Source organism: Mus caroli, unplaced genomic scaffold, assembly GCF_978045245.1.
Source record: "Mus caroli unplaced genomic scaffold, Mus_caroli_1 scaffold_16, whole genome shotgun sequence".
Lineage (NCBI taxonomy): Eukaryota > Metazoa > Chordata > Mammalia > Rodentia > Muridae > Mus > Mus caroli.
The window spans coordinates 16,675,325-16,699,906 of record NW_028227271.1 but is presented as its reverse complement, the minus strand read 5'-3'; the positions used below and the strand labels follow the sequence as shown (position 1 = coordinate 16,699,906).

General features: G+C 50.5%; 1 protein-coding gene across 1 annotated transcript in view; it reads left to right on the top strand.

Annotated features, from left to right (window-relative positions):
- The first annotated feature begins 2,941 nt into the window (after positions 1-2,941).
- Positions 2,942-24,582, top strand: part of Tafa5 (TAFA chemokine like family member 5) — a 217,168-nt gene continuing 195,527 nt past the window's right edge. The window contains exon 1 of the mRNA XM_021183657.3: positions 2,942-3,240. Within this exon, the coding sequence (XP_021039316.1) occupies positions 3,129-3,240 (112 nt within the window). The 5' untranslated portion in view covers positions 2,942-3,128. The remainder of the gene's footprint in view (positions 3,241-24,582) is intronic.

Sequence of the window (24,582 nt, the reverse complement as noted above, 5' to 3'; positions counted from 1 at the left end):
AACAAATAGGACAGAACAGAAAATACCAGAGGGAATAGGAGGGCAAGTGCTGTTTGTGAAGCTTTTCTTTCAGGTGTGTGTGTGTGAGTGTGTGTGTGTGTGTGTGTGTGTGTGTGTGTGAGTGAAAGAGAGAGAAGAAGAAGAAGAAGAAGAAGAAGAAGAAGAAGAAGAAGAAGAAGAAGAAGAAGAAGAAGAAGAAGAAGAAGAAGGAGGAGGAGGAGGAGGAGGAGGAGGAGGAGGAGGAGGAAGAGGAGGAGGAGGAGGAGAAGGAGAAGGAGAAGGAGAAGGAGAAGAGGGGGGTATGTACTAAGGATGGCACCAAAATCTGTTTGTTGACACATCTCATAGAAGTTCTCCCAGCCCATACCTTACAACACCCCAGGACTCAACCTTGGGTTGAACATGCCAACAGAGTGACCGAGTGATGGCTCATTGGTTCAGAGCTCTTGTTGCTCTCCCAGAGGGTTGGGTTCCAGTACTCACATGGTGACTCACAACTACCTGTGATCCCAGTTACAGGGGGACCTGATGCCCTCTACTGGCCTCTGAGGCATGAAAACAGTGCACAAAACTGCACACATGCAAGCGCGCCCCCTCCCCCCATACACACTTATAAATAAAAAATAAGTAAGTCTGTTTTAGAAAGCCCTCAAAGGTTCCAACAGTACCTTGACTCTCTCACCACAATACCTGGCTCATGGATGTGATTGCATTTTCCTTGCTATTCTTCAAACCTGAACTTCTCAGGGAGAGAGAAATCTAAGTATAATTGTTTTTCTGGTCCCACATGCCTGACATCTAGTAGATACCCAATAAAAGCATGTTGTGTGAAGGAGTGTCTGTCTTTGAGAAGAATTTCAGGGAAGACAGGATGAAGTGGAGTATGCATGGGTTTAGAGCTTTGTTCCTTTTGCAGGTTAAAAGGTTTTGATCAACAGAAGGCATATGATGGCAGTTTCAGACAGCCATGGCCAACTTTGTAGAACCTGGCTGAGGGAACCCCCTCCTTAGGTTAGGAGGGACAGAGATGTCTATCTGGATTATTCAAGACAAAACGTGCTACCACCCTGCCCACCTGACAATATCAGGATGACCTCCCTACAGGAAAGGGAGCCTGGGGAAGCTAGCCTGGGGAAGATGGTACCCAGAAAACCTGGATCTTAGTTCAATAGGAAATGGAAGTCAGAAATTAGTGGGAAACCCCCTTGGTAGGCATGTTCATATTACAGAGAGAACATTACCAGGGGCTAGGCAGTGAAAAGCCTGACTTCATTTCACTAGCACTGTTTTGGATGTATATGTGCTTCTGAGAGCAAGTACTTGTGCATTCTATGCATGTGTCCATATATGTGTGCATATTCATCCATGTGGCTGTGGCCATGTGACATGTATGTGTGTCTATGCATGCATGTGCACATGCATGTGTGTGGACTGTGGTCACATGGTGCACATGTATGCACATGTATATTTTTGCATGTGTGCATGCACATGTGTGCTCTATATAGCATGCATGTGTGTATATATGTGCATGTATGTGGAGGTATGTGTGACCATGTAGCATGCATGTGGATGTCAGTGCCTTGTGCGTGTACCTAGGTAGGGGAGTGTGTGCCTATAGCCACATGATATATGTGTAGCTTGTGTAGAAACAAGCTTGTGGCATGCATGTATCCAAGTGGAGTGTGTATGGAGTATCTTTGTTCAGCTATGTGGTGTGCGTGTGTGCATGCCCATGGTGCGCATGTGGAGTGCATATGTGTCTGCATATGTATACAACCTGGGTACTTGCCCTCCTTCAGCCCCTCAGCAACGTTCCCTATGCCCTGTTCTGTTTAAATGCCACACTGGACCAGGGTGCAAGGGGAAAGGCTCATGCTGGTACCCACCAAGTAACTTGTGGGGGAAAAAAACCCTCCATTTCTAGTGAGATCTTGTGTGGGGGTACCACCCCTTCCCATGCAGAACAAACACCAATGAGAAGCCTAACTGAGCCTGCTGTTAGCATGTTCACTGGTGCACAGGAAGGGAATGGGATCGAACTTCATGGCCATTGACCTACAGGGCCACCTGGGGAAAACACCAGCTTTTAGAGTTTCTTCCTGGAGTGCAAGGAACTTACAAGGGAAAGTGGAAGTGACCTGATCCCGCTGGTTTACAGGGGCAAACCCGTTGTCCAATGGCAGGAATGCACATCAGAGTTGTAGTCTTCACTACCCTCCTCAGAAAACCAGACCAGGGACTTTACTCTGCACACACTGGAAAATGGATGAGAGTGAGGAACCACAGGCCATGGCCTGGGGTCAGAAGCTGTGGTACACGGGAGACAAGGAAGGGCATCAGGAAGATGCAAAGGAATGTCTTCTTAGGGTAGACACGCAGAGCCCACAGGATGGCAAGTTCTAGAGACAGGGCGCAGGTGAGCTCAGATACTCTCTGGTGGGTTCAGAGCAACAAGGCATACTCAGGAGCCCTGGTGCTGGGCACAAATGGGAAACAGGCTGAAAGCATTATTTGCTTTGAATAAACTTTCGGTTCACTTTCAGGATCAATACCAAATAAGGTCTGGGACCCCAGTGTCCCAGGCCTTTGGTGGAAGACTCGGGGGTCCCAAGTAACCTAACTTCCCGCTGGCCCTGAGGGTCTTGCGCGCCTAGAGCCCAGGCTACCAGGATGCTGGGCCGTCTCTGTCGCCATCCAGAGGCTCGGCTAGGGCGCGGCGTCCCGTCTGCTCGCCTCCCTCGCCGGTCCCGGGCCAGTGCGAGGCCCCGCCACGCCGGGCACGCGCTCCAGGCGCGCCTCTCGTACTGGTGACGGGGCGCGCTGAGCCGGGGCGCGCAGCGACGCCCAGAGCCGCGGGCTGGCGTCCCCGGGCGGGCGAGCACGGGCGCGGGCGGCGCGGGCGCGGCGCGGGGCGGGCGGCGCGGGGCGCAGTGGGCCGGGGCCCGGGCGCGGCGGCGGCGGCAGCGGAGGAGGAGAAGGAGAAGGAGGAGGACGAGGAAGAGGAGGAGGAGGAGGACGAGAAGGAGGATGGCACGCGCGGGGCCCGCACGTGGAGGCCGGCGCGGGGGCGCGGGCAGGGCCGGCTGCTGAGACGCGCTGCTGCCCCCCGCGCGGGCACCGCGGCTTCAATGGCGCCATCGCCCAGGACCAGCAGCAGGCAAGATGCGACCGCCCTGCCCAGCATGTCCTCAACTTTTTGGGCATTCATGATCCTGGCCAGCCTGCTCATCGCCTACTGCAGTGAGTACCGTACACCCGGGCCCCATAAGGGCCTCGGGTCCTCCGAGCGGCCCCAGCCCCAGCCCCGGCGGGGCGCCCCGCGTCGGTGCGGAGTTGCGAGCGCGTGGCGCGCGGTCCCGGGTCTTGGCCGCTGTTCCGCTGGCCCGGGAGGGCTTGGTGCAGGCGGCTCCGGGCTCCAGACACTCCGCGGCCGGGCACAGCAGCCCGGGCGAGCTTCCGCGGACTAGCCAGCAGGGCCGGCATCAGGCCCAGGCAGGCACAGCGCGTCCCTGCGCGGCGGTGCCCGCTGTCCACCGTGCGGTCGCCGCTCCGGCCCAGGCTAGCGACCGAGCGGAGCTTCCCGCCGGCGACACTCCCTCCGGGGACTTATGGGGACGCAGCAACCGAGCCCGAGCGGGACTCCTCTGGCAGGAGCGCGGCTTGGGTTCCTCCGACGCGTGGTGGAGCCTCTGCCTTGCTAGGAAGCGGGCTCGCCAGATGCTTTCTGTAAAAGGAGAAGTAAGGGGACGGATGCCACTGGAGGGGAGGGCCCGCTACCGCTGCAAGGGTGGTTTGGAGGAATGAACTGACGACCCAGTGGGTCTGGCAAGGGCTGCGGAGGGAGGTGCGGGCTGGTCGGTGCCTGGCACGGGGGTCTGGAGCTGGGCTTAGGCTGGGACCGGGACGATGGGTGGCAGTAGGTCTCATCTGGGTACCGATAATCTGAGTCCTGGGTACAGTCTTGGGGCTGGTGTAGGATGGGTAGGCATCATCTTGGCTGGTGTCTGCTGACTGTCGGAAGCTGTTGGGGTGGGTAGAGGCTGGTTAGAGTCCCGGGCATAGGCTCTATAAGAGATGGGCGCTTGCCTGGTTACTGTTTCTGTCTTCCTTCCCGTCTCTGCGGGAAGAAAAACTAGTGCCAGTGAACACCTGTCATGAAAAAAATGCCACAGGCAAGGGAGGTGATGACAAAATATGGATTCTTTACTAATTTATAATAAAAGGCCATCACCAAGTGGCTCCTCTCACTCCTCCCTCCTTTCCCCGGCCATCGCTCGAGCCTGGGGCCTCCTAGTTCCCAATCCCAGCTCTGAAATGAAATTGCAGCAGTCTCGAGACTCAAGTCGAGGCCGAATATGTCATCAGAGTCCTGGGACAACTCCGAATGGGGATAGCTCAACCCCCAGCATGGTCGAGGCATCTTAAGGGAAATGCTAGTGAGCCTAGAGGAACTGCCCAGTCTGCATATCCCTGTGTTGCTGTGGCGCCTTCAGGTTCATCAAGCAAGAGACTGGCTGCTGACAGTATTCTAACCTAGCTGCCCTAGGATAGGGAAAGGAGTCTGGTGGGCTGAGCCACAGGAGAGTGCTCACTGCTTAGCCTTCTGTAGCCTGCCTGCTTCTTTCAGGGGCTTCTTCCCAGGTACCATTGAGCCTAGATTCCTTAATGATACAGGATGGGTTAAAGATGGGTAAACTCCAGAGATAGACAGGTGATACCAAGATGAAATGCACTTCCTGGTGTTGTCCCAGGAGTGGCACATTCAGCAGTGGGGGAGGGGCGCGGGGCGCGGAAACCTGGAGCTGGCTGCTCTTCCTAGGCAGATTCTGGTTAACACTGTCCTTGGGTCAGCCCAAGAGCCCAGAGCTGTAGACTGGGCTCATAGAGGCAGCTCTTCATGTTGAAAAGGGACAACCATCCACTGTTACTGACTGAGTGACAACCCAGCCCTTGACCTCAACACTCTCCTCTTCAGGGAGCCACCAAGCTGGGGCCTTTTATTCCACTCCCAGCTAGTATAGCCTCTGTCCCTTTTTTCCTAGCTTCGGCCCCACTTCCCCACTTCATCCTGTTGGCTTGCTTCTTGATCTGACTATAGGGAAGTAGTTCATATAATCAGAGAAAAGGGCAGCCCTATCTTCCTGCAAGTTGGTTCTCTGCTATAAGGGCAGTTGGTAAGAATGTCTTATCCAGAAGAGCAGAAGTCCTTAATAACGAAGCTTCTGAACAGCCACATTTTGATAGCTGTTTCCATCCCCACGTAATGGAATAATTGACAATAAGCTAACGTTTTCAGACACACCCCATTACACCAGAAATGCAATTGGAGAAATTAAAGCATTTCTCTAAAATACAAAATAACATCATCATAATTTATAGCTGGGAATTGAAATCCTAGAGAAAAAGATATTTCTTTTTTTCCTTCTTCCCCCCTTTAGAATTGATAATGCATAGAAAATGATAATTAGATAGTTGTTGCGATTTCCAGCCTTTCTTCCAACACATCTGGGATGAAGGATAGTTAGCATCTTTTTCAGCGAGGACTTTTATTACCCTAAGTGTCTTTCTGCTACTGAGCCGAGACACTTAGGAAGCCAGCGTCCATCTTTTAGGGCTCAGTAATGCTGCCCTACGGTGTGTATGTTTCTCTGTAACACACATGGATCTCACTTCCTGGCGCTAAGTGGAGGAAACTGGATTATTTCCTGGCCTGGTTTCTGCTGGGGGGACTCAACAGCTCTTGCCCATTGGACACCCTTCTTTGCTATGTGCTTAAGAGTCATATTAAGGAGGTGGGCTCCACCCTCTGGCTAGTGAAAGACCTGCAGTCCACCAATTAGGCTGGTTGCTATGGTGACGCAGCCTTGTCATTTTCAGGGATTGGGGAAGAATTGCCAGGAAAAGAAAAAAAAAAGAGGGGGGGGGGCTGTGAGGCTGCCTTTAAAATGGGTGCTCTATTTCATGTGTGCTAAATGTTACTTGCAAAGTCCGCTTTATAAAAGCAAGCACCCAGCTGCTTACCAAGGTCTGTGGGTAAAGTTAGACGATGCTTGAGGTGAGAAGAGAGAACCTGCTTTATTCTGGGCAGAGGAAACTCCTCAGACCCGGCTTAGAAGGAGCTGATGTATTTGAATTGCTCCAGTGTGTGGATCAGGGAGGTCAGCTGGCCAGACACCCTTGTTGAATGAGGTAGGACCTGGGGCTGGCGTGCTGTGTGCTGTAGCACCAAAGAGTTCGTCACTCCACACTAGCTTGTAGCATGTGTTGGAGATTATAGCAGCAAGGAAACTCAGAGAAAAAGATGAGCTTTGTGACCCCCGAGCCTTGACTTTGATTCTTGCAAGCAGTGTTTAATTCAGGAATGAAGGAATCTGTGCTTTATAGCATAGATGGCAAGTTCCGTCTTTAAAGCCGCATGGTGGACAAGCGCTCCTGGCATGTAAATGCCGCAAGGACAGCCTCATTTCAGAACACCGGGGAGTGCAGTGGAGGAGAGACAGTGGGCCCGCCTCTTTAACATAGAGTTGTTTATTTCCCCCTCAAATAAATCCTGTTAGAATTGAATTGTGCCGTTCAGTTAAATCTCATGTCCGCAGCTGCGAGTAGAAGAAATTACAAACAAGTTTTGAATTGTTTTTAATCCATTAGAATACTAACCGAGCGTAGGCACTTTGATGGTCCCCAACACGCATTTCCTTTACAAATACAATTTGTGGCATACTTAGTGCGGACGGCAATGTGCTGTACTCCTGCTGATCAAATGTGATTTCTGAAGTTCTCAAGGAGGTAAAATTGAAAAGACCACAGGCTTCACAAAGTGATGCCTTTCTGGAAGTAGCGTTCCCCTTTCTCTCCCTGCCTCCTGTGCCGTATGTTTTTATTTGATGAACATCTAGAGGGAAATACATTGTTTCTTTCAGCCACATAAAGTAACTATAGGCTGCTTTTCCTAGCTGGACTCAGAGCTGGGAAGGGGGCGGGGTACACATGGAGACAGAGGCATTTTGCATCCTCGGAGGGTTTTCTGTTTAGAAACCTTCAGGAATCAAATTGGACTTGACTATCCCTTGCTCTCTTTCAGAGCTAGGGCTGCTCCTGGACAGAGTGTCTAGACTACCCCTGCCCTTCCCCCAACCTCCCGGTGGGGCCATTTTTATCAGAGTCTACTGCCTACGTTACACTTCCACACAGGGCTGGATTCTTGCTCCCGTTAGTTGTGAGCTATCCAGACCCCACTGATGCCACAGGCGGTTGGAACCAGTAAAAAAGCTTGACTAGACAAGATTCCTCCCTGCTGAATTCCCAGCTCTGGCCCTGCCTCTACACCCAGGGTCTGAACTAGGTAGAGCAACTTTTGTGGCGTGAAGTACTTTCAGGTGACTTTATGGGCGTAATTATGGGGATATGTTATGATAATGCCGCAGTAGAAGAGAGAAAAAAAGCAAAACATTAAAATCCCCATTTCTTTATATAGCTCGGCAGCTGCCTCTTTAGAAGGGCTCATTTTTGCATTAAAACGTGGTGTGCTGGAGTTAATGACCTCTACAGATTGCCACCTGTCACCCAGGGCTACAGTGAAGCCCAACCCCCTCAATCAGGGAAAGAGTGGACAGGCAGCACCTTGTCTAGAATCTAAGCATGGCAGATGAGGGCTTTCAGCTGCTTCTGCGTGTCACCAGGCACTGGCTCAAGGCCTGTGAGGGGCAGGAGCAGGATCCTATGAGGCTCCTCATTCCTTTCCAAAGGCCCACTTGCATTTATCAGTACCTCTGAGCTGCCCCAGAGATTTCTGTAAGGTCGGGTTTCTATGCAGGTCATTGGCACCCGCTGAATGTCACTGAATCCCTCCTCCCTTCAAATGCCTCTGCTCCAAAGTGCTCCAAGTGAAGAGGCAGCTGGTGTGCACTGTCCTGGAGCTGAGCTATCCAGAGACATTCTCAGCATTAACAGAGGGTCTGAGTGACTGTTCCGGGCCCTCTGTCACTGCGAGAAGCATGGTGAATGTATACAGAGCATGGTATGTGTGATATACAAAGCATTACATCCTGAGTGCTTTTTAATGCTCACTTCTTAAAATGGCTGGCAGGGGCAAAGAGGACACTCCCTTCTGCCACTAAGTGGGGGTCCTTTGGGATCTAGCCTTCTGACCTCCTGGGAAGCCAAGTCTCAACTTCTCCAACTCTGTCCTGGAGGATAGCGAGTGGCAAGACTCCCTTATCACGATGTGGTTGGTCTCCCATTTGCAAAGTACTGGCCCTGGGCTCACCTCCCAGGCTTCACAGGGATTTGTGACGCTGAAGATGGAGCCTGTGGCATGTGCCTTCAGTCTGTGTTGGGGGAGCTTCATCCCCGTGCCAGGCTGTGGAGCACAGAAGTGGACAAGATGACCGCTGTCCTAGAGCTGACATCATAGTGGGAAGACAGACAGTTCACACAAAGGAAAGCCTGGAGAGAGTGGAGACAGGCAATCTGTATGGAATGCTGTATTATCTAGGGTCCTTGGGCAGTCTCCCCTCCCCATCCACCTTGCACTGGGCACAGAGATGCTGCTCCATCTGTGTTGGAGTTAGCCAGTGGCTCCTTGCAGCCTGCCTGCTTGTTTGGGCATTGTTTACAGAGTAAGAGACAGGGAGGGCTATGACAAGCAGATGGGGCAATGCAGCCCTCAGGATCCCTGATGTCAAGAAGCTTGTCACAAGGAATAGGCTATCCAGAATGAAGAACCAGGCCGATCATGGCCCTGAAACATGAGTGATGTTCTCTGAAGAGTAACAAAAACAAAACAACATAGAATGCTCAGTTGGTACTCCTGTTGAGACAGGAGAATCTCATGCCAAGTTCAAGGTCAGCCCAGACAACTTAGTGATATTCTGACTCAGAATAAAAAAAGAAAGATGGCTAGGGATGCACATTGGTGGTAGAGTGTTTTCTTAGCATGTGCAAGGCTTTGATTTCTATATATCCATTGCAAAGAAAAGCTCCAAAGCACAAAGAAGCCAACCTTCTAGGTAGACTGTAAGAAGCTGCTTGTATTTGTCTTTCATGATGCAGAAGACAGGTGTGTGTGCGTGTGCACACAGAGAGAGGGGTAGGGGGAGAGGGAAGGGAGGGGAGAAGGAGAGGGAGAGGGAGAGGGAGAGAGAGAGAAACTCCTACTGCATCTCTTTCAGTAGCATCCTAGAACCTGAATCTGCTTGCTGATGGGATGCAGGGATTCGGGGTGGAAGTTGCTGGTCTATCTGATTGTGTTCCTTCTCAGGTATCCTTGTCAGCTAACTCTCTAGAGGCCTACAACTCCCCAATAGGTGTTCCCAGTCGTACGAAGCCTTGGGTGTTAGTCACTCGAGACCATGTCCCACTCTTCTCCCCAGCTGCTCCAGACAGCTCTCTCCCGATTTATGTTTGAGGTCAACCTTACAACAATATTTTCCTGGAACACTGCGGGTACTTGTGTGCCTTCTGTCTATTTTTGCAATGATAGAAAATCCCAGAAAGAGGTGGCATTTCTACCTCACCACAGACAGCTAGAGGGAAGCGATTAGCTGTTCTCTTTCCAGGGCTTGGGTAGGTGAAACCATTAGAGATTTGGTGTGTCTGCAGGGCAGGGAGCTTGGCCACGGGCCTGTGGCGGTGCTAGAGCTCAGCAATGGGACCTCAGGACTGAACCACATGGTGGACAGAGTGAGTGGTGGTGGTGGGGTGCTAAAAACAGCCCTGGATGGAGCAGAGAGCCATTGCCCTTTGAAAAGGGACTAACCTGTCAGATCCCTGAAGACCCATGATTCTGACAGTCTTATTGAAAAGAAAGCGAACTGTGGTATTCCTGACCTATGCTCACTGTTTGGAGAAACAGTCTGGGGAGGTGGGTAGAGAAAAACTTTTCCAGGTGCCAGACTGCAAGGCTGTTCTCTGTGGTGGCTTCTTTTGCTGAGCTCTGGCAATCAGCATAGCCTTGTTATCTCCCAGGACTTTCTATGCTCTCTTCTCACTCTGGGTCAGCTTCTCAAGGGCATCATGGGCACTTGGACCTCTCAGCGCACTGTAGGGTGTGAGCAGTATCCCCTTCATCCCCCACTGCCATAGTCCCCTTCCCAGCTGTGCTGACCAGAGCTGTCCCCAGCCACTTGTCCCTTGGAGACTGAACTAGAATCCTTATCATCAGTTTCTTGTCTGTACGTCCCCAATGGATTTGACTGTTCTGGCATCTCCCAGCTTGTGGGATGGAGACTTTGGGCTTTCAGCAAAGGTGAGATGGGGGAACCCTTCTGAGCTGCATAGCTCATGTGGGATCAAAGGGTGTCCCGCTGCTAGGGCCCAGCAGGGCTTTCCCCTACCCAGAAAGCCTGCGTGGGCTTTGAGGCTGCTGTGAGGCCTCCTCCTGGCTGCCTGTACTGTTGGAACCACTTCCTGCTGCAGGGAAGGTGTCTCCACACGTTCTTTGAGTTGCCGTTTTTCCGGAGCTGGGACCAGCACGTTTTGAAGGTTGCTTGCAGCCTCCTCTTTGAGTCGAGTCTTCTTCATTTTCTGTATCTATCACACATGGAACTGTGCTGCTGCTGATGGTGATGAAGCCATTTAGAGGCAATCAAACATCCCCGGTCCAGCCTAGCAACAGAGGGGCCCATCAACCTCTCTTCATCCACCCACTTGCTTAATTATGCTAGTCTCTCTCGGAGGCAGCCCGGTTCCCACGTGTGATTTCAGAGTGTTCTGGGGTGCCCAGAGTCCTTCCTTTCCTCTGTGGGGAGTTCTGCCCCTGCTCTCAGCAGGTCAGCCGCTACAGAGTCCAGGAAGCTGTGTCCTGAGACTGTACATTCTGGGGGTGGAGAGCGTATGTGGTTGGTTCTGTTCCAGGCTGCCCCTTCCCCAGGCCTTGGTCACTGTGCCCTGGTTAAGTGCAGGCTTCCTTAGGCGCTCTGCAGAAACTCACATCCATCCGTACCCAAGTATCTTCTCTCTCCCATATGCTGTCCTGTGGGCACTTGAGTTGGGATTTCTGTGTTTCTGTCTCTCGAAGGACAATATGCCCCTCTCTGGTTTCCTGCCATCTGTGGAATGGCGACATGTGCCTCATTGGAGAACTGATGTGTGTGTTCTGGTGTGGCGGACAACACTATATACACATACACACATGTGATCACACACACATACACACACACACACGCTTACATACTCATGGCCAGATTTTTTTGCCAGAACTGCATATTTCTGGCCCCACCACCACCACTCACTCTGTCCACCATGTGGTTCCAGTCCTGAGGTCCCATTGCTGAGCTCTAGCACCGCCACAGGCCCGTGGCCAAGCTCCCTGCCCTGCAGACACACCAAATCTCTAATGGTTTCACCTACCCAAGCCCTAGAAAGAGAACAGCTAATCGCTTTGTCTCTTTGTCTCTGTCTCTTTCTTTCTTTCTTTTTTTTTTGTTTTTTTTTTTTTGTTGTTGTTGTTGTTGTTTTTTTGAGACAGGGTTTCTCTGTATAGCCCGGAACTCACTTTGTAGACCAGGCTGGCCTCGAACTCAGAAATCCGCCTGACTCTGCCTCCCGAGTGCTGAGATTAAAGGCATGCGCCACCATTCCCGGCTCTGTCTCTGTCTCTGTATCACTATCTCATGGTTACCTGCTGCTCCTAGATTATCTGGACTGCTTATCTCCAGATCACATGCCCCACAGGAGAACTGAGAAGTGTATTATGCAGTGGTGGCCAGCACTACACACACACACACACACACACACACACACACACACACACACACGTACTCGTGTGCGCACATGCAGATGTGCAAATGTGCACTCTTATGGGCACTCATGGTCACCTGCAGTCCCCAGATCATCTTTTCCTCCTTGATTGCCTGTGTTAAACAAAATCTGTCTGTCATCTGGGCCTCCAACCTCATGAGTCTCAGGAGATCCCAACTTGATAGAACAAGGGGCAGCGGTCAAGGCTAGACTGCTCTTAATGATTCTCCAAGGCTCACTCATTAATCTGTCCTTCCCCCTGTAAGCCAAGGAACTGTGGGTAGCCCAAAAGAGGGGACAATGAGAGTCAGTTAGGAGACCCCTGGGCTCTTGACCCCATGCCTTCCATGGTCAGTGTCACTTCCTGCTACTTGTGCGTCCTTTGTGCACACCACCCCTCAAGCAAGTGTCTACCTCCCCTATTTGTGTTTTGGTTCCCCTACTTGAAATGGATGGTAATGACTGGCCTCCAGGGTTAAGATTTCCCTTGAGTGGATTGGAGATGTCTCCTGTGGGCCTACTGAGTCTGTGTCTGCAGCCTCAGAACCAAACTGCAAGGCCACAGCATGCAGCCACAAGCCCCCACCCGCACCCCGCCCTATACTTTGACATTCTTTGTTCCTTGTCATTGACCAACAGGAGGGTGTAGTGACCTCTGCTTCCTTTTGGCTTTAGCTGTTTAGCCTATGGAAATGTACCCATCATTCACTCTGCAAAACTGAGGCGTCCCCCTGTGAGCATCTCTGCTGTGTTTCTCCTTGATTATTGAACATGAGCTTCAGAGGACATGACAGGTGTCCCAGGCCCTAGGCATATACTGATCTCTAAGGTTGTTGCTGAGGTGGGTGAGTCTGGAAGGCCGATGGTGGCTGGCTGGATTGTAAGTCCTATGCCTGCAAGGTTGGGGTAGGAGCCAGAGAGTTCTCAGATGGTTCCTCTCTACCCTTGTCCACCGATTCAGCAACAGTCTACAATTTCACATCTCAGAATCCACCTAGGGGCTTCCTCATGGTATTAGGAATGCAGGGATCCAGGAGAAGCCTGAGCCTGTATGTAGAGGCTGAGATGTGTCTGATGCCTGGAACACTTGACGTTTTTCTGGAAGGAGTCAGGGAGAGGAATTACTGGGGTGACAGATCCTTAAGGTCATGCCGGGGACACAGCCCAGAAAGTCAGTCTTAGTTATTACTTAGTTAAAGTTACTTACTTAGTTATTACTTAGTTGTTACTTAGTTAAAAGATGACACTTTCCTTTAGTGGCTCTGTCCCCTGACTTGGCCATTCCCTCACCCCAAGTCAACCATCCCAGTGTGTCAGAAGAGCTGGCCCACACACTCCTCCATCTTGTCTTTTATCCAACTCTCCAGAGAGGCCTTGGACAGGTGTGGCCACGGCCCCCACCTAAGATGTTGCCCCTCCCTGCTCAGCCCCTCCTCCCTATGGCCACAGGACTCCTAAGTGTTCTGATCTTTCACATGCCTAGGTTGAGCTAAAGGAGGTTTCCTTTTCCTGGGCATGGTAAGTCTTAACCCTCAGAGGTCTGGCCCCAGCTTCCTGCATGTAAACCTAAGGTCTGTGTAGCACAGGGTTTCCAGTGCCTCTTTCTGACCTTCCTCTGTTCTTTCCACCTTTGTACCAGACCCTGCACCTGAAGATATGAGGACAGCCATGTCTGCTGTCCTCAGGAAGCTCCCACTTCCAGGCAGCTTAGCATTAGCACAGGCTTTGAGGCAGAGAGGAGAGGGTGTTAAAGGCAAGATCTGCTGACTCCACAGACTTGCCCTTGCCATTGACTCGTTGTAGAGACACAATGTGTGTCTGGAGGCGGTTGAACCCCTCTCCGCCGTTAGCCTCGGGGTGATGTCATGGGTGGGGCTGACCAGGCTGTTCATCAGAAATGTAGATAAACAATGTGGAAAGTGCTTCCAACCATTCCTCAGGAGCCCGGAAAAGTCAAAAAACATCTGTTGAAGTGGGGTGATAGAAACTAAGTTCATCAATGAACCTACAAGGCCCTTTTTTTTCTGTCCTAAGAGCCTGTGTGTGTGTGTGTGTGTGTGTGTGTATGTGTGTGTGTGTGTATGTGTGTGTATGTGTGTGTGTGTGTGTGTGTGTGTGTGTGTATGTGTGTGTGTGTATGTGTGTGTGTTTGTGTGTATGTGGTGTGTGTGTATGCATACAAGGAACACTTATTATTTTTTCTTAATTTTCTCTGCTCCCCTTCCAAGCATCCCAGCCAGAATACTTGGCTCCTGTGCCCCAGATCCAGGCTGGTAGAGAACTTCAGAGGGATTTCTCGAGGAACATATAGAATAGAGGTTGTGCAGATGTAGGTTGGGGGAGGAATGAGGGCTTTGGGACACCCTGTTAATTCCACCCAAATGGACTCAGCCTCCATATATTTTAGATCCTGAGCTTCAAGTGGGAGGGATTGTTAACCCCATGGAGGCCTCTTATGTCTCATCTAGTGATGGCCATGACCCAAGAGTTCTCTCCCTTCTGATAATTAGGAAAGCCCATACCTATGTTTTGTCCATGAATTTCTTTATTCATTTCAAAAGCCACTGGGTAGCAAGACAACAGAAGGATTTTTTCCTCTGGCCTGGCTGACCTGAGAACAGAGTGTTAAAGTCCTATTAATGTCCTTGGCTGCTACGAAACATCCAGGCTGAATCAAAACGGAATGGGTGGCTTGTCTTGTATCTGCCATACATTTGACTTTGTTGAACATCCAAATGAGCCAGTTTAGAGAATCCTCAGAACCTGGAGCCTGAATCTGGGTGGCTGATCTTAGGGGAGGTTGGAGCAGTCTCTGCAGGTCTCCAGAGGCTCCTTGTTATTTTATTATTATTATTATTATTATTATTATTATTATTAGCAGATAAAATGCTAACAGCTCCAAAGTACTACGAAATGCTATGTGGCCACATGTTAGTGGCTTTCCATCCAGAAACAGATTTTTACCCTGGTTTAAATGACTTCTCTTCCGTAATGTTTTGCTACATGATGGCGTGTCCTAAATAAAGTGAAATGAGTTCATTAATTGGTGCTAATTTATGTTTCTCAGCTCCTATGCTACAGTGGCTGAAGGAGCCAGACACAGTCCTCTGTGGCCCGTGCCTAGCTGGTCCTGTCCTTTCCCTCTATGGCTCATTTCCGGGAAGGAGCTGCTGGCTTGGTGTGGAGAGATGAGTAGGAAGTTTCCTCTGGTTCCCTCAGATCTTCTCCATCTGTGAGGCACAGGGGGGCGGGGCTGAGACTTGGCCTGGGTGAAGCTTTTGGGGGCAGGGCTTGGTCTGGGCAAAGTCTTCCTGGGGTGAGGCAGACCTGAGCGTGGGCAAAGTCCTATACATCTGAGACAGGATGTGCAGGACTCTATCATTGTGAGACAACTTTGAGTCTGAAACTCCATGGGAAGCCAAGTGTGTGGAAACTTCAGTTACAGACCCTGGGGCTGATTCTGAATGGGAGACTTGGCTCCTGGGCCTGCAGTAGACAATGGACTTAGAGACAGTTCTGAAGGCCAGGGCTTGGAGTCCTGGGCAACCTGGACTGAGGAAACCACCAAAACAACTGAGTTTGTTCACTGAGGGTGTGGAATTGCGTTGTCAGCTGGCTCAATGCCTCCAGAATTTTTCCAATTTCAAGACAAGAACTGCTGTCCCCTCAAGCAGTGGAGTGTCTCTGAGGAGAGTACATCTTGGTCTAAACCCATACTCTTCCAGAGCACAGCAGCATACTCCCTTGCTTCCCTTTATGCCCCGATATTCCAGAATAGAGCAGATGCTATTTTTAAAGTCATTCTGAAAGCCCTGGATTCTTCAGAGTGTGTCAGGACACCTAAGGGGCGGTCATCACAGTGTCAATGAACAGCTCTTCGTCACCAACCTCGCCCCAGGTAGCCATGAGTTTCTTTCAAATCAAGAAGTAGCCAGGACACTCTGGAAGATGAGTGTCACTTCATTCAATATGCCTGTGCCCAGTGATCTTGAACATGTGGGACACTGGCTCCAGAGTCAGATCCAGGGCTGGCTGGTCCTGGGTTGTGCAGAGTTGGGGTGCAGGTGGGAGGAACCAGCTTGCACGTGCCTTCTCTACTCTTTCCACATGAAGGGCATGTTGTAACTAAACAAACATGAATTAAAATGAAAATCCTGAGCTCTTGTAAAGGACCCCCTGGGTGCCCCCCCCCCATCAGCATCCAACTGCTCTGGGGACGTGACTCCAGGGCTTCCCTGCTTTTCACCCACTACCATCTCCACACTCACTGTGGAAGGTGGACTTGCTTTTTTTTTTTTTTTTTTTGCTGTATCCTTACCTAGCTCTCTGCCTGGTTTGTATATACATGTGACTCTCTGTTGAGTGTGCCCTGTCTTCTTAGACTCTGAAGCCTCTGTCTAGGAGAGTGGTTCTCAAATTTCTTTAATACAGTTGCTTTAATACAGCTGCAGCCCTTTAATACAGTTCCTCATGTTGTAGAGACACCACCACCCCCAACCATGAAATTATTTTCATTGCTATGTCATAACTGTGATTTGGCTACTGTTATGAATCTCAGTGTAAATATATGATTTGCAGAATATATGATATGTGATCCCTATGAAAGAGTTGTTCATCTCCGAAGGGGTCTCAAGCCCCAGGTTGAGAACCCCTGGTCTAGGACCTTTGAGGGAAGCTTTCTGTGAAGTTTAACCTAGTAAGTGCAAGCTGAGGTTGTAGAATCTGCGTGTGCTTCTCACTTAAAACCGGTGCAGCAGCCAGAGACCATTGGCAGGTAGAGAACCTCTTGGAAGAAGTAGTGGCTGTCACCTGATGGCGGAGGATGAGGTAGGATTTGAGGAGCAGTGGAGAGGGTCAAGAGGACAGTCCGCTTTCCTCTGGTGATGATGACAGTACTGGATGGCAAAGTCCTTGAGTAAAGGGCGGCTGGGCAGGGGTGTGTGGTGTGAGGTGAGGCTTGGGGGCCTCACCCTGCTTCAGCAGCGCTCTCTGGGAAGCCCTTGCTCCTATGTCACCTTACTGACGCTTCTTCCTGGGAGACTCCATAGCCCAGGAAGACCTCCCATTCATTTGATCCTTTCCTTTGCTTTCTTACCATAGAACGTTCATTTGCAGGGGACTGTGTGGAATGTTCATAGCAAGCTAAGAATGCTCAGTGCTTCTCATGCTCAGAAGACACAGAGTCTCGCCATCTTATAGTGTAGCATGCCAGTGCCTGACATTGGCAGAGGGACCATCATGTCTCCTCTAGGTGGGCGGTTATAGCTTAGCATGACACATCACATCAGTACCCACAGTTCCTGAGACGAAGACCACTATAGAAGTTCTACCCATTTGTTGCTGCATTTTCTGGAGGGCCTTGTTGGGCTTTTTGCAAGGTCAGGACACACTTGACCTCTAATCCCATGTGTTGTACCAGTAAACACCTTGTTTGACATCTTTACACATGGCTGTGACAGGCACCATGCTTGGGCATGTCATTGGGTTGAGCCAGCTGCACTGCTTTGACAATACCTTCATACCCGGGGACCTTCCTGTCCTCACCAGAGTCTTCCGTTTTCAGCAAGTGCATCCATTTCAAGCCTTTTCTTCTTGCAAACAGATGGTAGCAGCCACCAGACGTATTTCACCGCAGTGACCCTCCCGTGGGAGGCTAGAACATGAATCTTCCTCCTATACACTGAGAAGCAGAGAGTCACAGAGAACCACTGTGGTGTCCGTGTGTCTCAGTGTGAAGGGGTTGGGGTTTGAACACACAGAACTCTCGCCTCCAGGTCAGGCTATTAGATGTGAATTGCCTCCTGCCCGTGGTGTATGGATCTAGGTAGGTAGTCACCCCTCTAGATTGCCTCAGTGAGTGATTTGAAGCTCTACAAAAGATATTCCATCGTCCTATAACACTCTTGGTTCTAGATGGCTTGGAGAGAACTCCACATCACATCTCTTAGCTGTGTTTGGCAGGGTAGAGAGCCATGCCCTCCTGGAACAGGGTTTGGCGCTTGGGCAGGTATGCTGTCCAGAAGAGGCTATCTATGGAGTAGGATGAGAGTGGAGGTGAGAGGGGGCTGGTCAACTGGGTGTGGCTGCCAAGGCTCTAAATGGATCACTTGGAAAGACAGTGAGGTATATATCTGACTCTACTAGAAAGTTCTCTGCTGCCCCTTCCTGGGGCACGTGCAAAACTTGCCCTTGGGGAGCGTTCAAATTTGGTGGCATTAGCCATGCACTGAGTCCTTTTAAGTGGAAGTCCCAATGAGCCTTCTGGAGTAGGTGTATCCCCCCCTCCCTTTTACCCTGTATGCTCCCCAGGTATCAATGGGATCTTAAGAATGTTCTAGCTTCAGAACCCTTACGTTTAATGATGCTTTTAACTTTGAGGGTTGGACTGTAGTTCTCCAAAGGTGGGTAGTTTGTGTCTTGACAGTGGAATGGAGTGGTGACCCTCAGACTGGACCAGAAGTGCTGTCGTAGTGAAAGTGTGTTGACTTCAGTACAAACTGGGTAGCGGCGGCAGCAGCAGCAGTAGCAGCACGAGGAAGAGGAGGAGGAGGAAGAGGAAGAAGAGGAGGAGGAGGTGGAAGAAGAGGAGGAGGAGGAGGAACAGGGTGTGTCAAGATAGGCAGAGTTTCTTAACCACTCCACGCCTCCCCTCTCTGACTCCCAACCCCCAGACACTTGAAGAAAACTCCCTGGTGTAGTGGGACTCCTTTTCTTAGGGCTTCTATTCTGGGATTGGGGGCAGACTTTAGCCCTGGCCTTATCTGTGGTGACTGAGAGCTGTGATGGGGCCTTCCTACCAGCCTTAGGGTCCTCACTATAAGACAGTATACAGCCTTCAATGCAGAAGCCATTGTATAATGGCCCTAAAGCCCTGACCTTGGGCCCCAGGCCAACCTGATGCTCCAGTCTCAGCCCATCTCTCCCAAGTTCCTGTCTGATGTACTCAGAACGATAGGTGATTGGCAATGCCATCATGTTGTTATAGACAAGAAAACTGAGGTGGAGAGGTAGGTGCCTCTTATGTGTAGCTGACAATAGGGCTGCCTCTTCTAGAGACTACACTGAGGATACCATAGTCCACAGCTCTTAGCCTGAACCAGAAGTGGGGGAGAGTGTGCCCAGGAGAGGAAACCAAATAGACAGCATTGGGTGCAAGACAGGCCATTGGAGGGTATGAAGTCTCCAGGTGCTCCAGAGGTCAATAGGTAGGTGTTGGGACTCCTAGAGTTCTTTAATGTCCTGGTGAGCTGTCACTCAGTTCCTACCCTGTTTAGTTGGGCTCTATCACTGTTCAGAGGAAGTTCAGGAATCACTGCTTCTAGAAACAATGTTGTCACTAGTGATTTTAGCCTTAGGAGTTAGTTCAGTGGGACCCCATCATAGTAACACAGGCCTTGGTAACAGTGTTTATATTCTGGAGTAGAGACAGCAAAACCAGGGAATCTGCCCTACTGTGTTATGGGGATGCAGACTGGCTGTCTCTGAGTGTGTCAGCACACAACATATGAAGTGAGGCAGAAAAGCCCCTCCTGGAAGCTTCCCTGGATTCCCCATTGGTTACAAAATGGGAACTCTCTGACTACAGAAGCAACTGAAGAAGATCTGGGTGCTGCTGAGAGATGCCCTGGAGATGTTAGACTAGGTGTGGCTTGGAGATTGGCACCTGTCCTTCCAACCTCCAAAGCACTTAGGCTTAAAGAAGGTATTCAAAATGTTGGCCACACTCATTCCTCATTCCTCCCTTGATATACGTGCTCCTAGGAGTTTTTGACCCATGTAAACACTTTACATAAGGAAAATCTGCCTGGTAATACCAAGTGGTGTGAAGACTGGCCAAAACTACAGTTCTTGTGTGGCCTAGAACTGGGTCATATTGATGACAAGTCCTTGCCAGGATGATCATAGGCTTGTGGTATACTTTGTCACCAAACTGTTCCACTTACCACTCACCCTTGTTATTATATATCTGGTTGTTCCCTGTAACTCCAGACAGAGAATCCAGCCTGGCTTAGCAGACTACAAGTCTACCTTTGGTGGCCTGGTTTCATTTGTCTCCTGCCATGAGGTTAGGAAAGCCTCTGCTTCCCAGGTGGACATCTCTGACACTACTGCCACCTCTTGTCACCAGTTACTCTGCTCTTCTTCACCAGTGCCTAGACTGAGACCTCCGGGTTAGCTTTGCATTGCTGTGATCAAAGACAGGGCAATATATTGAAGGAGAGAACTCTTCCAGCTCATGGTTTCAATGATCCCAGGCTCGTTGTGACATCTGTCTCATGAGACAGAGCTGTATGTCATGGCTAATAGAAGAGTGCCAGTAGTTTCCTACCTCATGGTGGATAGGAAGCACAGAGAGAGAGAGAGAGAGAGAGAGAGAGAGAGAGAGAGAGAGAGAGAGAGAGAGAGAGAGACAGAAGACAGAAGACAGAAGAGAAGGGAAGAGATGAGGGATCAGGTGCAATCTTCATAGGTATGCTTTCAATGACCCACTTCCTCCATCTCCCAAAAATGCAATCATGTGATGACCCCATCATGGAAGTGGTCCATTGACTAGGGCAGTGACCTCAGGATCCAACTACTTCCCAAAGCCCACAAGCTGGCTTCCAGGTCCTCAGCACATGAGCCTATGTGAACATAGCATAGTCAAACCCTCAACTGCACCTCAGACCCTACAGGGTATGGCTCCTCACAGAGTAGAAGGGAACTTCATAAAAGTAAGGATAGTTTATAAAGGCCTTCAGATGACACCCTATCCCTGACCCACGAAGTGTCTCTGAATTTCTATTGGACAGCCAACCCTGCTCTGGCTCTGCCCGGCAAGATTTAACAAAGAGACCCAGAAATCTTGTGGCAAAGCCCTTGCACCCTGCCAGGCAGAGGAAAGGAAACTTTGCTTGTACTTCAGGTCCTGTGATGAGGAGGCTCTTTCTGCCTCAGGGAGTCAGGGCCAGCCTAAGAGGAGGGGGCAGACACGAGGGTGGTACATCTCCCACATTCAGGTGAAGTCAGGTCTCTCTCCATGGCTAAGGGGCACTCGATAGGTGCTGAATTGTCTCAGAGGGTGAAAAGCCAGGCTCGTGGGTACCTTTCTGGTTGATGGGCAATGACTGGACCCCAGGACAGAGAATCTGGGAAGGGTGTGAGAAGGTAATGCCTAGGAAGGTGTCTGAAACCTGGGATGTGACTTGCAGAAAGTGGCCCCCACAAACTTTATGGCCTGTATGTTTGTATTTGTACAGCTCAGGGACATTTGTCAGACGCAGGCAGCAAGATGCTCTGAGCTTTGTCTAGGTAGGCGCCCTGTGGAAGGGGTAACTCGTTGTGGGTGGTGTGTGTTGAAGTATACCCATCCTCACTCTCTCGGCCACACTGCAGCAGAGAATAATGCGTTCCACTGTGCTTGCAGACAAACGGTAATTTCCAAGAGACTTTTAAGTAGAACTAAAGGCAAATAAAATAAAAAACTAAGACTCCCTAGGTGCAGACTGGCAGGGAGACCAGAAGGTAGGCCGAGGCCCAGCCTGTGCTCAGCTCTGCTGTGGAGCCAGCACAGTAACGCTAAGCAAGCACTCTCCCCCGGAAGAGTGTTATCCATATACAGGGGGCTTCCTGGAGAGGAAGCCGTATTGGACATGGGTCCCCTCAAGGCCAGCCTCCACCAAGCAACATGCTTGCAGAGTGATACCATGTTCCTTTGGTTCAAGTCATGTTTTCAGTTACAGGGATGGATTTCCTCACGGACAGCACCCAACATCAGTTTTGGAACTTGAAAATAGTGGTATCAAGAGGTTGTCACACACCCATTCCTCCTGCAGCATGGCCAGAGCCACTATGAACTTCCCAAGACTGGGTGCTTCATTCTTGTTGGAGGCTGCATCCCTGAGTTGCTATGACTCATGTCTGCTGTACGTCCTGATGCCCTGGCATTGAACAGAGTGCAGGAAGAGTGCCCTGAGCATTGCTTGTTTCTGGGAAGTGCACACGTGCTCTGGATATGGTGTTACAGTGGCGCTGATGACATTTAGGGAAGTCTATTTGGGCCACTTCTTTCTTGGGACCAGAGTTGTCTGCTAAGATGATGCTGGGGTTATTTATAAGGGTTCATAATGCAATGGCTTCAGCTTGGGTGAGGTTTCCCAGTTGCCTAACAGTGGAAAGAAAGAGAGAGAGAGGGAGAGGGAGAGGGAGAGGGAGAGGGAGAGGGAGAGGGAGAGGGAGAGGGAGAGGGAGAGGGAGAGGGAGAGGGAGAGGGAGAGGGAGAGGGAGAGGGAGAGGGAGAGGGAGAGGGAGAGGGAGAGGGAGGGAGGAAGGAAGGAAGGAAGGAAGGAAGGAAGGAAGGAAGGAAGGAAGGAAGGAAGGAAGGAAGGAAGGAAGGAAGGGCTGGACTCTTGTTTTTGTTTTTGAGCTTTCCATGCATTTTTTGTCCCATATGTCTGTTTCTGTCTGTAACACTGTAACTAATCCTGAGACCAGTTGCTGTGGGAGGGGCAAGGGCATGAGAATCTAGTGCTGGCCACCAGCCACCACCCATTCCTGTGTGCAAAACCGACGAAATGCACACATGGTCCCTTGAAATGCCACATTGAGAAATTTTCGTCTCAATTAATTAATGTAACAATAAGATTTTGCAGGCTGCAGCAGTGGGCACTACAAAATTAGATGACACCTTCTTGGCACCTCATGTTGGTGAGAAGGCCAACTGATTATTTTTATATTACAGTCCCCAGGCATTGTCAAATTGATTAATAAATTCACCAAAGAGCCGTTAAGTCTTAATAAATTTAATTTTGGTATTTGGGGGATGACTTAGCTATGACCTTTGAGTCTTGATGCTCTGTGTGGGGCATCATGGTGGGTTTCACATCCCGTGTAGAGGCCACCTTGGGCTCCCTTTGGGACCTACCAGAATGTAGGGAGAATTCCACTGGCTCTGTTCCAGTACATATGGTCTTGGGTGTCCTGTGGTGACATGGAGTGTCCCTTGAGGTTTCCTTTGATAGAAGCTGCATTGAATTCCTTGGAAGGCAAAGCAGAAAAGAAAATGGCCACTGGTCACATGTCTCTTATGCTCTTTTCATAACTCGGTATCCCAGAATGTTGTAGGCACAGTCACAAGGCTGTCACAAGGCTGTCATTCTGGGCTGACCCTCTGGGTGGTACTCCGAGTAGCTCATCTCTAATCTCAAAAACTTCAAGACTTATGCTGTCATTGCCATATGCTAAAACCATCATGGCCCAATGTTGGATGAGCCATGGTCCTCCCAGCCAGGCCAACCTCTGTTAGGACCCTTCTGCAGTAAGAGATGGAGGTTCCAGCGTGCTGTGCAGAATTAGATGGCCATCATGCAACTGTGGCATTAGGCTGGCCCCACCAGCCACTGTGAATTCCTATCAGCCTATGTGAGTCTTTCTTGCCCTGCCATGTCCACTCTGCCCCTCATCCCTCATCTTGATTCTAAGCCCAGGTTCACTCCTTCCACCTGTTCCAGCCCCCCTCTAGCTCATCTCTGTTCTAACCTGCTCCTCCCTTTCCATGGGACTTCTCGAGGTCACCACTGACCTTTCATTGGCCATCTCCAAGACCTGTGTGTGGGGCCTTGCACCTTCCAACTCTATGGCTTCTCCAGATGTCTCCCTGTCTCAGGCCAGTATACCAAGGATGCATGCTCACAGCTTGGCAAGGGTTTCCCACAATACCAGAATATCCTCTCTCACATCAGTAACCGAGCGCCACCTCCCTGATTATGTGGGTGCTTCACCTCTGGAGGTCCGGGAGTCTGGCCTGGGAACCAGCACAGAGGCAGGGCACCCTGATGCAAAGCCCTCAGGTATCTCTATGGATGACAGAAGGCATGGGGTAGCAGCCATACAGATCCCAGCAGGGGAGAGGACATCGAGAGCCACAGTTCTGACAAAAGCTGCCATTGCAAGCAGATGGGAGACTTTGTGGGCAGCTTGCATCAACTCCAACCAAGCCATGTAGGCACCCCTTAGCCTTTGTGGAGAAGCGTCCTTCCCTCCTCCAGGTATGTTCAACATATAGACTCCACCCTACCAGGTCAGAGGAAAGCCAGGAGGATACCGTCTGGCCCTAGACCTGCCCAATGCTATTTCTGAGCACCATCATTGCTCAGACACCTCCAGCCTTGACCTCTTATCAGTCGAGGAGAAAAAAGAAATCCAATGACATAGGGCTTTGCAGCCCGCCTTCTGATTGGCCCCACAATGTTCCTGCCGTTAACTTTATGACGCGCTACCCAAGGATTAATTAAACCAGATGGCGGTAAAACCCAAGTGGAGATGCAGAGACACTTTTACATTTAAGTTGATCAAAATTAGGTAGAACAGCATATGCTGGTGGAGATTGAGATTTTTTTAACTACATATTAACGGCCGCACTTAATACCCTTCCTGGAGAGCTCAGCACAGCCTGGGCCCTTGGTGCTCTACACACACGTCTTCCTGTCCCTGTCACCCAGCCACGTGGTTGTGGTGTAATTTAAGCAAGCGGTATATTCTCCACAGACATCCTCAGAGCATCCTGGGATGTTAACTGCTGAGAGGAATGGAAACTGGTCTCCCCAGTCCAATTCTTGTCAGTGATGGGGATGCTACCAGAAAGGGCCATATCCCTGTTGATGACACACTGTGACTTTGCAGAGTGAAGCCCACTGGCTCTAAGCCTCTGCAATACTCCTGCATCTCGGGCTTATTCTTATGTCTGAGGTCAGGGTCTAGGGTCAGGGGCCGTGCTGAAGCTCATGGAGCTTCCAGTGTCAGGTGGTTTGGTTGCTGGGCTCATGTTTGAATTTTCTTTCCAGACAGAGTACACTTCCCAGCTCT